Source organism: Schistocerca nitens, chromosome 6 (assembly GCF_023898315.1).
Source record: "Schistocerca nitens isolate TAMUIC-IGC-003100 chromosome 6, iqSchNite1.1, whole genome shotgun sequence".
In the NCBI taxonomy this organism is placed as follows: Eukaryota; Metazoa; Arthropoda; class Insecta; order Orthoptera; family Acrididae; genus Schistocerca; species Schistocerca nitens.
In genome coordinates, this window is record NC_064619.1 from 711,205,497 (window position 1) to 711,225,129 (window position 19,633).

The window sequence follows — 19,633 nt, forward strand, 5'->3', positions numbered from 1 at the left end:
AAGCGACAACCTTTTTGCCTTTCATTATTTTATGGGGGGTGTCAGCGAGAAAAAGTTTCGTGAAGGTTTGAAATTGTATGTAACGTTTGTTGCTAGTCGCTAAGTGCTCTCATTCTCAAATAGTGGATGCATAAATCTGAGTATTTTCCCGCGGTGGCATCTCATTGTTTATGACGTCATATCTCCTCAAGAATGTGTCTCATTTCTTTTTTTCGGCTAGGAACCTTTGTGGGCGTACGGAGAACAAATCATCAAAATTTCATCGCAATCGGATTAATGATTTGGGAACGCACAGAGGGCAGACATACATACATTCATTTTTATATATAGAGAGATTAACAGATACGATATACTATATGACCTGATTAAGTATATTTAAATTTTATAATTAATAGTTTAACATTGCGGGGAATAAAATAAAATGAAAAAAAATTGCGAGCAGTGGGAATCTAACCCGGGTCCACTGATGACAAGCCTGAACCTAATAAATTGCGCTACGCAGTGACCTAGCTGTAAAAAAAACATTGTTCAGTACTCTTTCCGGGCGTTCGGAGAACAACTCACCAAAGTTTCATTCCAATCGGATGAATGGTTTGTGAGCGCATAGTAAACAAACATACATACATTCATTTATATATGTATAGATTTTAATGTACATGACGATTTCAGTTTCGTTTACGAACAACATTTAAAGCGAGTTTTACTCCAAGCCTTTCGTCTGCTTTCGTGTAAGTATGACGCGTAATTTGTAGTGCCAGCACTGCAGCTGGGCCCGCATCTCGTGGTCGTGCGGTAGCGTTCTCGCTTCCCACGCCCGGGTTCCCGGGTTCGATTCCCGGCGGGGTCAGGGATTTTCTCTGCCTCGTGATGGCTGGGTGTTGTGTGCTGTCCTTAGGTTAGTTAGGTTTAAGTAGTTCTGAGTTCTGGGGGACTTATGACCACAGCAGTTGAGTCCCATAGTGCTCAGAGCCATTTGAGAACCATTTTGAACTGCAGCTGGTAGGTGTGCCTTGTCCTCCCCCCCCCCCTTCCCCCCCTCCCCCAACGGCTCCTGACTCCTCGCCAGCCAATGCTTGCTTCCTCCTCTCCCCGCACTCCCCTCACAACTAAGCCATCTAAAAGTTTACACACTGTACTCCACTTGTGTGTACTGTTAATCGACCTTGCTCCACTTTCGTATGAGGGTACACTCGATATAAAAAGTTGAGAAAAGATGGCTCAAAAATGGTCGAAATGGCTCTGAGCACCATGGGACTTAACATCTGAGGTCATCAGTCCCCTAGAACTTAGAACTACTTAAACCTAACTAACCTAAGGACATCACACATATCCATGCCCCGGGTAGGAATCGAACCTGCGACCGTAGCGGTCACGCGGTTCCAGACTGAAGCGCCTAGAACCGCACGGCCACCACGGCCGACGCAGTTGAGAAAAGACTTTGTATTTTTGTCATTACCTGTCAACATCCTGTGTCCTCTCTACTTCGGCCATCATCAGTTATTTTTCTGCCCAAGTAGCAAACGTTATTTAGTACTTTTGGTGTCTGGTTTCCTAATCTAATTCCCTCAGCATTCCCTGATATAATTCGGCTACTTTCGAATACCCTCGTTTTACTTCTGATGACATTCACATTATAATCTCTTTTCCAGACACTATCGCCTGCCGGAGTGGCCGATCGGTTATAGGTGCTTCAGTCTGGAACCGCGCGACCGCAGGTTCGAATCCTGCCCTGGGCATGGATGTGTGTGATGTGCTTAGGTTAGTTAGGTTTAACTAGTTCTAAGTTCTAGGGGACTGATGACCTCAGAAGTTAAGTCCCATAGTGCTCAGATCCATTTTGAACCAGACACTATCCATTCCATTCAACTGCGCTTCCAAGGCCTTCGCTGTCTCTGTCAGAATTACAAAGTCATCGGCGAACCTCAGCCTTTTAATTTCTTTTTCCTGTACTTTAATCCCCTTTCCAATTTTCTCATTGGTTTTTCTTCAGTACTCTCTCAATGTAGACTGAACAACAACGCCGGCCGGGGTGGCCGAGCGGTTCTAGGAGCTTCAGTCTGAAACCGCGCGACCGGTACGTTCGCAGGTTCGAATCCTGCCTCGGGCATGGATGTGTGTGATGTCCTTAGGTTAGTTAGGTTTAAGTAGTAAGTTCTAGGGGACTGATGACCTCAGAAGTTAAGTCCCTTAGTGCTCAGAGCCATTTGAATGATTTTGAACAACATCGGGGATAGACTACATCCCTGTCTCACTCCTATCTTGACTACTGGCTCTTTTTCATGTCATTCTATCAGGGACATACACCATAGTATTCACCATTGTATGCGTCACTGATGGCGGTTGCTCCGTCGTAACCTTGACCGAACACTTGCTCACATTCGTTTTACATACTGGCTGGTGATATTTAACCTTCCGCCATTTGTGAATACCCCCATGGAAAATGACTGATCTTAGGTCAATGAAAATATGTAGAAACATTTTTAAGAACATGTGGAAGAGAAATAACTAATAAACCACTGAAAGAAACACATTTTAATTTACTCGTGGCAGGTTAATATCTGTTAACTGCGTACCATGTTTACGTTCAAGGTTACAAAGGATGCTCAGCGTGACGACTATGTACATCCACGATAACCTGGAACCGCACTAGAAATTGCTCTGCTGCTGCCTGAAATATCTCAGTCGGAATATAGGCTACCTACTTCGCTATGCTCATCCTGAACCTCCAACGTGTGTTAGTGTCCTGTTGAAAGACCCCTTCATTCAGGTAACCCCACAGCCAGAAATCAGATGGGTTGAAATCTACTGCTCTTGGTGGGCACACAGTTTGATACGGTCGGCAATTCGAACTTTCGAATTACGTCCTTCAGCTCGGTGCGGACAGAGTTGGGTTCCTTCAATGCGCCTATACTCAGGAAGAGTAGCAGCACTATTGTCGTTATTGTGAGAAAACAGCTTTACGAGTAAAGCCCTGCCCACCAGATCCATGTTGACTGTCTGCAGCTGTAATGCACACTGGTGCTCGTGTTTCATCCTTACGTCGCCGTGTCAGTAATGACTTCTAGCGACAAGTCATGACACTAATATCACTAACAACATAAATCCTGTTGCGCACAGTCTGAAAATCGTTTCTGTAAAGTTGGGTACACATGCAATAAACAGTTCTCCGTCTACACTGACTGAAGCAGTGAAAGTTAAATTACTGCCACCCTACGTTCAGTTAACTGATGTTCATACCCTAACGCTCACGACGCCTGTAACTGCTTATGAATGCCTGTGTTCGTTATAGCTGTGATGTTCGACTCTTTGATCACATTTCACCATCATATGCACAGCTATACTGGCTGCGTGCAGACCGATCTGCATATCCTCTGTCTTCTTTACCGTCTGATCAATGTCACTGTCCCTCATATCTCTCGTCGACCTTAACGCTTTTGCCTGAGCAACATGGCAGAAACACCCTTTCTCATCGGAGCAAAATCTGTTCTGTCCCACTCAATCGTTCAGCCACCTTCTAGTTGTACTTCCTCAGTAGCAGCAATCCCACTCAGGAACAACCTCCTGCCTTACATTAGAGAACTGAATAAAATCTTCAGCTTCGGAAGGCTGATAATGACATATCTTCTAAATCAACAATAAGATTACCATTATCCCTGTACGCACTCGTTACCCTTGTACATCCCTCTTTCCATCCTGATCTCCCTCATTTCCCAGTATTCGTAGCCGATGCAGTCTATTTAAGTTTCCTTTCACTAGAACTCGCAATATCAGAAAACATCTATTTTGTAGACCTAAAAGTACTTCTTATATCTGCCACTATCATTATTCTTATTTATGTCACTATTATTAATATTAATATTACTATTATTACTATTATCACTGTTAGCGGCTGCAGCTGCAGTAGTACAAGTAATGGCAGTACAAACTTTGTTAGTTCATGGACAGTATAATTTACCAACGCTGCCACTTCAAGGATTCAAATCAATTTAAAACTACATATTTGTCATATTGAAATTGTTATTTCTTAGGTAACTATGATGTAAACCCTGGTCCCATGTAAGAGATGGCATAATGGCCGTAATCTGTTCAGGCTAGATATATAAATACATAACGCAGACTGATTTTTGACCTGCATAAACATAGGCAAATGATTCGTGTATCTTTACGACAGAATAATTTGCGAAGCAATCTTTCATTGTTTTAACATACCGAAAGACTTCACTTGACCGACTGATTTTACTAATATCTCCACTTTTCCTTCTCATTTATATTTTATCTCTTTCGTTTCTGTTTGTGCTTTCCTGTGGTTCCTCGCCCTCGGAGGAAACAGCCCGGTGGTCCGGACCTAATTACGCCTGTGCTACCATCGCTGGATAGTTTCCTTAATTGTGCGGTGATAGATTTCCAGATATCGTCTTCTTGGAGTAAACAAGATATCGATCGCTACGTGACGCAGACCTCAACAATACAGTGGTCTCTGGAGCGGCAAATGCCGTTGCTTAGCATCAGTCTGACGCGAGAAAATTAACGAGCATCATGAATGTATCCATCCCGTCAGCAAGATCTCATGAAAACCGTGAAATGCAGTGAGAGTACGGAGCAAGGACAGCAGTAAGTAGGTAAGTGATCAACATGCATGTGAGTTTCACCAATCCGTGGTACCTAAAGCACAGGCGTTAAATTGATCGCACCTTTCTGAGGATGTGTAATGTAAATTCTCACAGCCATGTATATTTAATGAATACATCGATATTCGGTATTAAAAGTTCTATTCAGGGTAATTTGATTTTGCGAACCAGTCATTCGTACTGTTTATCAAGTTTTGCTTGAGGCAGTGTGTGTTAGGGAGCATAAATTTTATACAGCATGTAATTACAGCAAAATCAGAATACTACAGGTTATACGTTCTCTTACGAAGATTCCATGCCAGGTGATGTCTCTATTTGCCCGTTTAGCCATTGCTCGACAAATCGGGTGTGTCACCATGGTGACTTTGAAACACGTGTTAGTCATGCACATATCGTACTGCAGACAGTATTGTTTGACGCCAAAATTGGAAGTCGGCAGACATAAGTCTTCTGCCTTCCTCCGATTGAGAATTAGAAAGCACAACACTCAAGAGAAGGCTGGAGAATACTGGTTACTTACAATTGTAAAAACTGCGGCGTAGAACGACAGCGAAGAATGGCCGGACGGGAAGGAAAGCCTGCAAATAAAGAAGTACACTTATTACATATTGTTAAGTCAGAATGAAATACCTTTCTACAATTACATATCTGAAGCAACATGCAGGGCGTCCAAAGACTTTAGCGTCAAAAGCGTACAGATGGTATAGAATTCTTAACTGAATGCTTTGAGACGAGGAAGAGAAGGGCGGAAATTAATGCTTTTTTAATTGATACAAACGATTGGCACCTCATCGCAACAGCAACGAAATTAGCAACTGTTCAGCGTTACGACTGCTATTACCAGTGCATTCATTAAAACGAGTATAAAATTTTGCTGAACTCTCTTAAATATTGCTGTAGTGTGCCGTGCAAAGAGGAGGCAGTTAGGACACTACCGACCAGCCCTTCAGTTTCCAGTGGGTTTCAAATACGATCGACTTCACGTAGCTTAGAAAAAGAAGTAATAATAATAATAATAATAATAATAATAATAATAATAATAATAATTTTCGTGGACAGATCACACGCGACTGTGTATTGTTTTCATTGTACAATCTCCTAGGGCTTTATCCCGTTCCATTCGCGTGTGGAGAGAGGGAGGAGAGATTACTTAAACGCCTCATTGCGCTTCGCGATTACTATGTGAGAGGTATTTAGGGGGTTGGTACGTTTCTAAACTCCTCACTCTACACTGGTTCTTGAAACAGTGTAGTACCCTTCCTCGGCGTAGTTTGCGCCTATCTTTAAGCGTCTGCCTATTCAATTTCTTCAGCATCTCCGTGATACTCTCTCATGGGTCGAACAAATATGTGACTATTTGTGTTGTTCTTCTCTGTATAGGTTCAGTATCTCCTTTTAGTCCTACGTGATATGGGTCCCACGAACTTGAGGAATGTTATAGGATGAGTTGCACAACAATTTTGTAAGAAATCTCTTTTCTCAACTAACTGCATTTCCCTGCTATTCTATCAGTTTCAGTTAAAAACTCGTCTTTACAGTATACGGCAATGCTCACGAGAAACGATTTTAGTTAAAGTTTCAGATTTGCTCTGCTACGTGCCAGAAGTCTATCAACTGCTTATCTAAGACTGAACCGATGCGATCATTTCATTTCATATCCCGACAAACTGGTACACCAAAGTATTTGTTTGGACTCACTCATATTGTAGTCTAGGACACTACGCATCTTCATTTTGTGAAGTGTTTACTCTTCCATTTTTTAACACCTCAAGTAAGTTTCCACTCTCCGCGCCAATCTGAAACCTTATCAAGATCTGACTGAATGTTTTGCAACTTTATTCAGGCAGTATTTTATTACATGTAGCTCCATACTATTAATATTATGTCCAAGGTCATTAATATACAACATGAACAGCATGGGTCCCAACACACTCCTCTTGGGCACGCATTATATCTACATCTGTCGATGACTCTGCATCCGACACAACATCCCGTTTCCTCTCTACCAAGAAATTCTAGATACCGTCATAAATTTCGAATGACACCACACACAATCTTAGTTTCGATAATGAGCATAGGTATAGTACTGAGCTAAATCCTTTTCAGAAGAAAAATAGCAATTTATAAGCCTGTGATTTACATGGCTTGTTCGATCTTAGCGTCTGATGTATTCATTTACGACCTTTAAGTGTTAAGATATCTATGATCAGCAAATTCGACGACTAGGAATAATTGAAACCGAAGGAACGAAATGTCGTAGATTATATTGTTATTTTTGTTGCTGTTGTTGTTGTTGGGCATAGAAGGTATTGGTAGACCAAGAGCCTGTCAGAGGACAGAAAGTGTTGGGTAATGACGTCTCACCAACTTCAGACTGATGTTTAAAAAAGTACATAACACACCCCAAACCACCCATACGATTAACTATTTACTGACTCGGTTATCTTTTCTCAACGTCAATATAAGAACCAAAAGTGAAGTCATCATTTGTGTCTTTCAGCTGTTGCTGATGCGAGTTTGTACCTACGGAGTAGGAAACATTCGTACAGTTTCGTTCTTTTTTTAAAAAAATGACAAAAACTAGTTCTCATAAACCGCGAAAAGTGTCTGTGTATACCGTAACCATGATCCGATTAGCCTTTGCATTATTTACCCCTTCCAAGGAGTAGATACTTTGTGTTTTCAACACCTTGCTCCACTGTTATAGAAGGGAACATGGCTGGGAGTCATAAATACGAGCAGTTTCAACTGTACGCCGAAACGAGATGCTGATTTTTTTATGCGTGCGGGCCGGGGTGGCCGAGCGGTTCTAGGAGCTTCAGTCTGGAACCGCGCGACCGCTACGGTCGCAGGTTCGAATCCTGCCTCGGGCATGGACGTGCGTGATGTCCTTAGGTTAGTTAGGGTAAAGTAGTTCTAAGTTCTAGGGGACTGATGACCTCAGAAGTTACGTCCCATGTGCTCAGAGCCATTTGAACCAATTTTATGCGTAAATACTGCCCTTCAGGCGAGAGCCTTCGATGGTTGATCTTCAGGAACAAAAACGGGCTGAACGATGTCAAGTCTGAAGGAAGTGCAGGGAGAACAGAGACGGGAATTATACGTAATTTCCTACAGAGTTCCAGTGGGAAAGGGTGAACGGAACGATGCAGGGACAGAGAGAGAGAGAGAGAGAGAGAGAGAGAGAGAGCGCTTTGGTGGGGTGTATATCCAGGCATAGCAGAGGATTAGAAAAGTCAGAGCTTTGGAGAATGTTGGGGGAACGCATTCCGTATGTTTGATCGCTTATTAGTTTCATTCTGTTGTGGGATTTCTGTTGTGTGATTTGTAAGTGCGGTTCCAAGTCAGTTTATGATATTTGAATCAGTCAGAGGTACTTCAGTGTGTTATTAATTGCAGAGAATAAAAAAAAGATATGTATAAACATTTAAGTATGGAGTGTGTCCATAACTAAGTATCAGTGTCAAAACGCTGTAGAAAGAAAACCACTGCTGAAAAAGACATCAAATTTGAACAGCATATTATTGACACAGGGGAAAGTGTCATGGAGGAAAAAAACTTTAACGAAAATCCTACCAATAGATAGTAGTGTAAGCGTCTTAACGTAATTGGGGTCAGCTACAAATGACAGGTGAATCGTAATACGATGGCTACGGTTTGAGTTGCACATTACACAATACGTACTGTTCAGTGTGCATGGCTGCACAAGTTCAGCGTGAACTGTCAGTTAAGTCTATCGACCACGGCAAGGTCGTACCACATCGGATGGGGAAAACCCGTTTTTAATTTTCCTGAGGCGAAAAACAGCATAAATTCCAAATTACATAGGTTTCTAATTGTCGTGAGATGGCGCGAGACATGTTTACTATGTTGTCCACCGTCTTTTGCCACAAGCCGAAATCGAGAAAGAGCATGTTCCACAACAGATCGGAGTATCTCGGGGTTCACGATCAGAATGCGTTGTGCAGTGCGTGTCTACAATTCAGCTACGTTCGTAATTCGAGCACTGAACACATCGTCTTTCAGATAACTCCACGGCCAGAAGTCGCACGGATTAATATCAGGTGATCTGGACGGACAGGGTGTAGGGAAATGACGACTGATAATTTCAGCATTTCCGAATCGCCTCTGTATCAGCCGCTTCACCGGCTTTGGAATGTGCGGAGAAGCGGCATCTTGCATAGAAATGGGCCTATCACATATCCACACTGTTGAAGGGTTGGAATGACGTTGGTGCGCAAAAGACGCTCATAGCGTTTACCATTGACGGCATAGGTAACAGGACTCATCTCCTAGAAAATATACACCCCTACGATGAACGATGCCGTTAACCCGTGCCACACAGTTACCTTTGCACGATGAAGCGGTACTGGTAGACGTGCGTGCGTATTTTCCGTTGCCCGTATTCTGAATTTCTGCATACTGTCATATCGTTGGAGATGTAAATGGGCTTCGCCAGTCCACAGAATGTTCCATGGTCATTCGTTGTCCAATTCCACCCGAGCAAGAAATTCCAGGGGGAACCTTTGTCTTGCTGGTGGGTCAACAGGAAGCAACTCCTGAACATGGGTGATTTTGTATGGATAGAAACGCAGGATGTTTCGTAGGATTTCATGCACCGCGCTCGCATGCATGACCACCGTTCGAGCAGTTGCCCTATCACGGCATGTTTGCACACCACTGCTCGTGCAATGTTGTGTCTACACCTTCGACAGACGTCGCATCTACTGCTTTCTTCCCTCTGCACCATTGCACTTCAAGAGAACCTGTCTTTTCGAATTTTGTAAACGCTTTCTCCAGAGCCTTAGCAGACATTTCGTACCCTTCAGTGCCCCGAACTTCTGCTGGGATACTGGCGCACTGTCACCGTTCTTGAAAAAGAGCTTTACCAGCAGTACGCGCGATTCTTCGTGGAGACATTCGCGTTGGCCGTCTCGGACGCAAACTGAGGAACAGCCGCGTAGCGCGTGTCCGTTGGTGCGCATGTTCTGACGCTTACAGCGCCATCTATCGGCCAAGTCCTTTCTCCCATGACGTTTTCCCTGCATCAATAGTGTACTGTTCAAATTTCACGTCATTCTGAGCAGCGGTTCCCTTGCTACAGCGTTTTGAGACTGGAATATTAGCTATGGACATGTAATATCACATTTTATTTAGGAAATAACTGTATCAGGTACTCTGCTGTATGTAGGAACCAAAGATGGTACTCCTTGCATAAGAAAAGCGAACACTATCATTACATAATCTCTGATTTTTATTATCTCTGTTATTCAATGTAATATTAATGGCTCTGGTTTTGTTCTTTCTCTGATAAAGACGAATGGGAACTTATAACAGAGAATAGTGAAAGTTGTATTCAAGGAATGAATAAACGAGTGCTCATATCTGATAATGAATTAAATGAGACTCGAACATAAATATTACTCTTTCTAGTCATCCTAATTACTAAAGAAAGTTTAATCTGCACAGCTGCAAAATACTAACGCGAATTCTTTACAGACGAATGGAAAAACTGGTAGAAGCTGACCTCGGGGAAGATCAGTTTGGATTCCGTAGAAATGTTGGAACACGTGAGGCAATACTGACCCTACGACTTAGAAGAAATATTAAGGAAAGGCAAACCTACGTTTCTAGCATTTGTAGAGAAAGCTTTTAACAATGTTGACTGGAATACTCTCTTTCAAATTCTAAAGGTGGCAGGGGTAAAATACAGGGAGCGAAAGGCTATTTACAATTTGTACAGAAACCAGATGGCAGTTATAAGACTAGAGGGGCACGAAAGGGAAGCAGTGGTTGGAAAGGGATTGAGACAGGGTTGTAGCCTCTCCCCGATGTTATTCAATCTGTATATTGAGCAAGCGGTGAAGGAAACAAAAGAAAAATCCGGAGTAGGTATTAAAATCCATGGAGAAGAAATAAAAACTTTAACGTTCGCCGATGACATTGTAGTTCTGTCAGAGACAGCAAAGGACTTGGAAGAGCAGTTGAACGGAATGGACAGTGTCTTGAAAGAGCATACAAGATGAACATCAACAACAGCAAAACGAGGATAATGGAATGTAGTCGAATTAAATCAGGAGATTCTGAGAGAATTAGGTTAGGAAATGAGACACTTAAAGTAGTAAATGAGTTTTGCTGTTAGGGGAGCAAAATAACTGATGATGGTCGAAGTAGAGTGGATATAAAATGTAGACTGGCAATGGCAAGGAAAGCGTTTCTGAAGAAGAGGAATTTGTTGACATCGAGTATAGATTTAAGTGTCAGGAAATCGTTTCTGAGAATATTTGTATGGAGTGTAGCTATGTATGGAAGTGAAACATGGACGATAAATACTTTGGGCAAGAAGAAAATAGAATATTTTGAAATATGGTGCTACAGAAGAATGCTGAAGATTAGATGGGTAGATCACATAACTAATGAGGAGGTATTGAATAGAACTGGGGATAAGAGGAGTTTGTGGCACAACTTGACTAGAAGAAGGGATCGGTTGGTAGGACATGTTCTAAGGCATCAAGGGATCACCAATTTAGTATTGGAGGGCAGCGTGGAGGGTAAAAATCGTAGAGGGAGCCCAAGAGATGAATACACTAATCAGATTCAGAAGGATGTTGGCTGCGGTACGAACTGGGAGATGAAGCAACTTGCACAGGATAGAGTAGCATGGAGAGCTGCATCAAACCAGTCTGGAGCCGCGAAACCGCTACGGTCGCAGGTTCGAATCCTGCCTCGGACATGGATGTGTGTGATGTCCTTACGTTAGTTAGGTTTAACTAGTTCTAAGTTCTAGGGGACTAATGGCCTCAGAAGTTGAGTCCCATAGTGCTCAGAGCCATTTTTTGCATCAAACCAGTCTCAGGACTGAAGACCACAACAACAACAACAACAACAACAACAACATTTAGGAAATAACTGTATCAGGTACTCTGCTGTGTGTAGGAACCAAAGATGTTACTCCTTGCATAAGAAAAGCGAACACTATCATTACATAATCTCTGATTTTTATTATCTCTGTTATTCAACTTAATATTAGTGACTCTGATTTTGTTCTTTCTCTGATAAAGACGAAAGTGAACTTATAACAGAGAATAGTGAAAGTTGTGTTCAAGGAATAAATAAACGGGTGCTCATCCCTGATAGGTAATTAAGTGAGACTCGAACATAAATATTACTCTTTCTAGTCATGCTAATTACTAAAGAAAGTGTCATCTGTACTATGGACGCGGAGTTGAAGAGACCCTGGGGGGATTGGCGCACGAACCTGAAAATAAACACGGCTATTTTCAATGTACTCAAGAGCACGCAACAACAAAATGCCACAACTTTTTACCAACATTTTACCACACGACAAAACACACACAAGGCGACTTTAGTTTCAATGTACATTTCAATACACCACTTGGAAACAAAGAATACGTGCTAAACTTGCCCATAAAACTGTAAAATACAGTAAAAATTATAAAAAAGTATGTCTTGTTTGTAACGTCATGAGTTGTCTGAATGAGAGCGTGGAAGGGCAAAATCTATAATTCCTTTTAGTAATATGGGAAAAGATTTATCAGGAAATAACATAAACTATTCTGCAGGGATTGAAGATAAAAATGTAAACCTTGAACACAACAAATAGAAAATCGGAAGTGATTTAAGGAAGTAATCTGACACATGTATTGTGAGATCACAAGAATTACAGGTCTTGCAGCGCTGAAGAGTATCCTTACGGCATTGTCTTCCTGATTTGTGGTTTCGACGCTATCGACTGCGCGTCGTGTATTCCGTTTGAAGTCCCTAAACTGTCTGCTTGCGCGATATGTCCCGCCAAGTTTGTTTGGCTACAAGAAGCTGACTATATTCTGTTGTTGTGGAATTGTTTTGGTATCTTACTTTATTTTTACCTCTATCGGTCGTTACCATTTTTTGTAACTGGACAACACTAAATTCTTTCAGACTTACGTTCTACTTATTAAGTATTCAGATTAGTACGTGTACCACAGACGTGTAACAGCAACCAGTACGGGGTCGACAAAGTAAAACTGGCCTCGATAATGTTTATAAGACTAGCGTGGATCTGAACCTTGGTAATGAACAGAAGGACTACCCACAACAGAAGACACTGAAACCGTGATATAAGTGCACTAGTCGCTTGCTGTCACATGTAGGCACATGCGTGTTTCCCAAGTTTTGCGTCCTGAGAACTTCGCTATGTCATTACAGCTGAGTGAGCGAGAGCAGCAGATTGTGTTTATTGACCAGTTTAAAGTAACTCAAAACGCTGCTCTCTGTGAAATGTGGATGGGAAAAATCGACTGATTAAACCGGTGGCTGTATTTCAGTTATGAATAAGCGGTATTTCTCGGTATTTGCTTGGTCTCGTTTATAATAGGTATTTTTCTTTTTTACTGATAACCGATGTATCAATTTTCCATAGCAGTGGGACTAAATTTTTGTTAAAAAAAATAAAACAGTTTGGTTGGGCGTTCTGTTACTTTTGAAAGGTTGATATCGTCTTTGAATGATATTGTTTCTGACGAAAGGAGTCAACTTATAGACCAACACATTATCGATCGAGTATTTATGAACACATTGGACAATAAATATTCACCATTGGGTTATTTCATATAGCTCAAATAGCTCTGAGGACTTAAATTCTGAGGTCATCAGTCCCCTAGAACTTAGAACTACTTAAACCTAACTAACCTAAGGACATCACACGCATCCATGCACGAGGCAGGATTCGAACCTGCGACCGTAATGGCCGCGCGGTTCCTGACCGTAGCGCCTAGAATCGCTCGGCCACCCCGGCCCTCTCTAATGAAGAAGGAACTTGTTATTTATGACTTTAAACAAGATTCGCAATTAACTCAATCTAGTATGTTAAAGTGCATGATAAATGTCTCGACAAACGTTGGCAAAGCTAAAATAACATCTTGGCAAGCCTACTCAAGGGATCTGTGGTCTGATACTAATGAATACGCATCCTTATAAAACAATCAAATTCATAAAGCCGTAATATAGCTGCTGAAAGGTTATTATTAAAAGGCAGATAGTGCTATAGAAGGATATGGGTTTGCATTTATGGCCGGACTTGAAAGCATGTTGAAAGTAAAACTGCCAGAAAATCCTCAGATGAAGCTTACAATTACTGAACTCGGCAAAAAATGACTTGATTGACCCTACAGTTCAACTCGCTGTCATGGCTGGATTTCACCATGTTAATCTGCAGGTGGAGGCTGAGGTGGCTGCAAAACGAGTCATTGGTTTCGTACTAACAACGTACGCTTACAGCTAAGTTCATATCAGCCGGAAAAATTTCTAAGTCCGCAGCTAATCAAGTCTGCTTGAAGAGGTGCCTGGCTGCAGAAACGCTCGGCTAATGTGGGAGGCTGACGATATCTGCCGGAGAAGAACTCTAGCGGAGAGGGAGCCTGGCAGAAAAGGAATTTTGTGCCCTCTGCTTCCTAAATGAAGATTTGTGTCTCTGCGGTATTCATTCATCACATTATTTTGATTGGCTGAAGTATAGACATTCCGAGTGCCGACCAGTGAAAATAATTATTAAAAAACGCTGGCCTTTTAGTCTGAGTCTCATTTCAGGCTGTTAACCTGTAACAAGCCACCTGACACTTGGCGCTGAAAAACTGTCTCCTTCTCTCTCTCTCTGTCTCTGTCTACGGCCAATATGGGTGGAGTTCTGTGGCACAAACGTGTTTCTCTCTCGAACTTGAAAATTATTCATATTATCCAGTCCAGCAGTTTTCACATCGTCTTAAATATTTTCGTTTTGCAGATCCTGAGCTCAACGGTGTCCCACGTCTATAGCGGTCTGTGCATTTCAGGGAATGCCTGCTTTCTGCTGTCCTGTTCCTGGCTAAAAATGGCACATCCCACCTTCCACATACAGGTCGTTAAAAGCAGACACTGGTGATCGGCGCTACAGGGTTCTTGGTGTCTAGTACACACTGCGGTCCCTTCATTGTTCTGATGAGTACGACCACTCTGGGAGGTTCCCCATCATTTACCTTTCTCTGAATTGCTGCTGAGGGTTGCCTCTCTTCCTTGTTCTATGGCCAACCTACTCTCGCTCATTCACTGCCCACTGAAATATGCTTTCACGTGGAGATCTCTTATTTAGGCGAATCATCAAATTCGGCATCGGTTGAGTACTGGAAATTTCTTTTATCAGTGGAGGTTAGTTATTCTGATCTGACTTGTCTCTTTAATTCTGGTTTTGTATCAATTACGGGGCAGATGGCGAAAAACGGTTGTGTGACACTACCCTTTATAAGGCAACACTTTTCAATTAAAATTTCGTCTAAACTATAATGGAAATATCCAGAAAATAGGATTTTGGTTTAAGTTTCAAATTTGCTTTGCTACGACGTTCCTTTGCTAATGATCAAAATTTTCTTGTAGCTGAGTGTCGAAAACATTAGGAGGCACTGACAGTTTTAGTTATGAGTACTGAACTTAATTCCTTTCTAATGTTGTCTCCACATTGTGGCGACTTATTTGCGATGAATTTTATTAGCGAGTGGACATACTGTGAGTGTGAGATTACTGTGCCTAGCTCCTTCAAAAGATGGTTATGATTGTGGATGAAACCATTTCCTATTCTCGCTATTTAGTTTTGCGCGACCAGTACAATGTTTCTAAGCGATGAATACCATCTAATGCACTTAGTTCATAAATTCTGATGAAATATATTTCACAGCCTTGGGATACAATTTAAGTTCGAAATATATTTGCACACTAATACATCAACGCAGATACACTGATAGGAATGGGAAGTGGTGTACCATCGAGTTGCAGTCCGATATTTAACAAATTTCATGGAGGTGATCATCACAAAGCCGGTATTAAACGATTAAACTTATATAGAGACGCGATTTATTGCTTCAATTAATGTTCATTTCTTTACATAACTTTTATTAGCAAAGATCGCATATAGATAATTTGATAACTATTTCCACTACTACCAGTGATCTTCAGATCAAAGTACACTCTGCAATGTCCAAGGTAAGAGGACACGTTATCAATTGGCTGTTATCAACGAAATGAAATGTCAGATTTGAATTCATATTTGTAACATATAAAATGCCTATACTTACGATTTACTCATGTTAGAAGTAGGAGCTCAAAGCTGACATTCCCTTGCGTTGTTTATAGCCAGTTGACGAAGTGTTCTCTTACCTTAGACAGTGCTGTGTATATTTTCATCTGAAGATGACGGGTAATGGTAGGAACTAGTTATCAGATTTCCTATATGTGATCTTGGCTAACAGAGTAAAAAGAACACCAACATTCATTGATTAAACTTTCATTCCATTTGTAACTGATGTCAGTCATCAGCAACTGGAGGTTGACCCCCACGGGCATGAATACAGTCTTGTTTGCTTTGTGGCATGATAGCAAACAGCCTCCCAATGGCATCTTGAGGAATTTCTTGCCATTTCTGAAACATATGATGTGCCAATTCATGGAGACTGCTGACTGGAGCCTGATATTTCCCGTCGCATCCCAGGTACGCTCTGTAGGTGGGAAATTAGGGGATCAGGCTGGCCAGTCAAGGATCTGTATACTTCTCAAAATGTTTATGGTGTGATCTTCAATTTGGGCTATTGCATTATACTGCTGGAATATTCCATTTGGAAACCTAGCCAGCCGGCCGCGGTGGTCTCGCGGTTCTAGGCGCGCAGTCCGGAACCGTGGGACTGCTACGGTCGCAGGTTCGAATCCTGCCTCGGGCATGGATGTGTGTGATGTCCTTAGGTTAGTTAGGTTTAAGTAGTTCTAAGTTCTAGGGGACTGATAACCACAGCAGTTGAGTCCCATAGTGCTCAGAGCCATTTTTGAAACCTAGCCGTGGAGGCTATGGCGAGAGGGTTAACCATTCTTGTCACATGGTGGCGAGAATTCAGCCTCCCTTCTGCAATTGACAAATGATTTTTGTTGCCATGTACCTCCCGTCACAGTGATACTATGAGTTTGGGAGGTATAGGTCTCGAGAATTACTGCTTTGAGTGACCTTTCAATCAGGTCGTGTAAAAACACGTTGTCAACGATCTGATCGCCACAAACAGAAGAAATACTCGTCTCTGACCGCCACACAATGAGACGAAATATCCCAATAGACTCTGGCACTGCACCATGCTGGTCTTTGCTGTTTGTGGTGTGGTATCAGCGCTGTTCCCGAGGATTCGTGATGGAACTCGGCTGGATTTCAGCTGTTGTCATCTGTCTATTCGTCAGAGCCAGTCGAAGAATCCTACGACGTTATCGTGGTGTAGTCCTTATGGAAGGACCCATGCCTACTAATCTTGCTAAGCTGTTGCTCAGGATTGATACCGTCACGACTCGCTCTTTAGTCATAGTAGAACAAACAACTGTCTGCATGGTCTGTCGATATGGCACTCCCGTGTCTCTCACATGAATGATTCGAGCTTTCTGAGAGTGTGAACGATGGTCATAAGCTGCATGTGCAATCTCCATCTTAAAGCTCCAGTAATGCTGTAAAGCCGAAGTATCGTGATTACAGCTGTCCTAATTGGTGTTCTTGTTCTACGACAATGCCCAACCTCATACAGGACGCAGTCACACATGCTACTTCTTTGGCGCATCATATTTTGCCTGGTACCCCCCGCCCCCCTCGCTTATAATCTCCGGGATCGAAAGGCATTCTTCAGTTTTTCATAAACAAACGTAAAAGGTCTGGAAATATACAGGACGGTCAGGAACAGTCTGAAAAGCTTGTAACGGTATTTCAGGGTAGGGTGTGCTGAAGAATAATTGTTAAGAAAACAGTTCGATACTTTGCGCCGTTTCAGAGTTAATTGCACTGAGATTAGCCAGTCAGACCGTTGAGCGAGCCAACTCAAGTGGCCTGCCGGAAACAATTAGTGTCAGTTGCTCTCATAGCGTAGTGTTGATAGCGCATGAGACTGCTCAGGTATTGTCCCGGGGTTCGAGCCTCTTTTTGTATCCCCATTTTGTACCGCTGTCTTGTTCGGTTTTAGGAAAGCAAACGAAGCACAGGTTTGGCGGTGCCACTTCTGGCGGGTCGCTTGAATTTGCATACACAACGGCCTGATTGGCTGACTACTGTGCTAATATACTCCGAAAAAGCACAAAGTATCGAAATTTTTTCTAACAATTATTTCGAAGCATAACCTTTCCTGCAACATCCTTACAAGCTTTACAAACTGTTTCTAATCGTCCTGTAGATGGGTTCACGAGATTTGCTCTTTAAGGTAGCGCCCCTGGCTACACTTCTAAGACTAGAGGAAGAGGCCATGTCGGATCTGTTTGAAATTAATGAAATTCAACGTGAATTGAATCAGTAACTCATGATCTGTGACAAACGATGAACACAGGAGAGATGCATTGGAGCCACTAAGAAAGCATGGAACCTTTTGCGATCTTGAGTGGTACAGATGGCAACACAGCACCCTAACCATAGAAATGTTTAGGAATTGCAGAGATGTATGAGGGGCGTTCAAAAGGAGATCTTTGTATGATGCACTGGTGACAGTGGTCCCTCTAGGCATGTAATGCTCCAAAATGACGCCTTTTTTGTCCCAAAAGAGAGTCAGCATAACCTTCCCTGCTGATGGCTCTGTTCGAAACTTGTTTGGTTTTGGTGATGAGGAACGGCGCCATTCCTTGCTCGCTCGCTTCGTTTCCGGTTGGTGGAAGTGAACCCAGTAAAGATCCTTGCAAGGAAGCCATCACCTCATTCAAAGCGCCGAAGAAGTTGTTCACAAGCATCAACACGTCGTTCTCTCATTTCAGGTATCAGCTGCCGTGGCACCCATCTTGCAGACACTTTGTGAAACTGGAGCACATCATGCACACTGTGGTGTGCTGACCCATGACTAATCTGCAAACATGCTGCAATGTCATCCAGTGTCACTCGGCAGCTTCCCTTCACCATAGATTCAACTGCTGCAATGTTCTGTGGAGTCAAAACTCGTTGTGCCTGACCTGGACGAGGAGCGTCTTCCACTGAAGTCACACCGTTTGCGAACTTCCTACATATATGATAAACATGCATCACTGTACTGAACCTTCATTCGTCGATGAATTACAATAGGTTTCATACCTTCACTACGCAAAAACCGAATAACACAACGCTGTTCTTCCTTGGTGCAAGTTGCAAGTGGGGCGGCCATCTTTATACTGATACTGCGACGGTATGTGTGCATCTGAACTATGCTACCACCTACAAGCCACTCTGCACGCTGTTTGTAGCACGCTTACCAACTTATAGGATTGTTGTTGTTGTGGTCTTCAGTCCAGAGACTGGTTTGATGCAGCTCTCCATGCTACTCTACCCTGTGCAAGCATCTTCATCTCCCAGTACCTACTGCAACCTACATCCTACTGAATCTGTTTAGTGTACTCATCTCTTGGTCTCCCTCTACGATTTTTACCCTCCGCGCTGCCCTCGAATACTAAACTGGTGATCCCTTGATGCCCCAGAATACGCCCTACCAACCGACCCTTCTTCTGGTCAAGTTGTGCCACAAACTCCTCTTCTCTCCAATTCTGTTAAATACCTCCTCATTAGTTATGTGATCTACCCATCTAATCTTCAGCATTCTTCTGTAGCACCACATTTCGAAAGCTTCTATTCTCTTCTTCTCTAAACCACTAATCGTCCACGTTTCACTTCCATACATGGCTTCACTCCATACAAATACTTTCAGATACGACTTCCTGGTACTTAAATCGATACTCCATGTTAACAAATTTCTCTTCTGCAGAAACGCTTTCCTTGCCATTGCCAGTCTACATTTTATATCCTCTCTACTTCGACCATCTTATTTTGCTCCCCAAATAGCAAAACTCCTTTACTGCTTTAAGTATCTCATTTCCTAATCTAATTCCAGCAGCATCACCCGATTTAATTCGACTACATTCCATTATCCTCGTTTTGCTTTTGTTGATGTTCATCTTATACCCTCGTTTCAAGACACTGTCCATTCCGTTGAACTGCTCTTCCAAGTCCTTTG

General features: G+C 42.4%; 1 protein-coding gene across 1 annotated transcript in view; it reads right to left on the reverse strand.

Moving 5' to 3' along the window:
* Positions 1-19,633, reverse strand: part of LOC126262829 (putative phosphatidate phosphatase) — a 418,821-nt gene that overhangs the window by 133,298 nt on the left and 265,890 nt on the right. Inside the window, exon 5 of the mRNA XM_049959681.1 lies at positions 5,149-5,206. Coding sequence (XP_049815638.1) covers positions 5,149-5,206 — 58 coding nt within the window. The remainder of the gene's footprint in view (positions 1-5,148; positions 5,207-19,633) is intronic.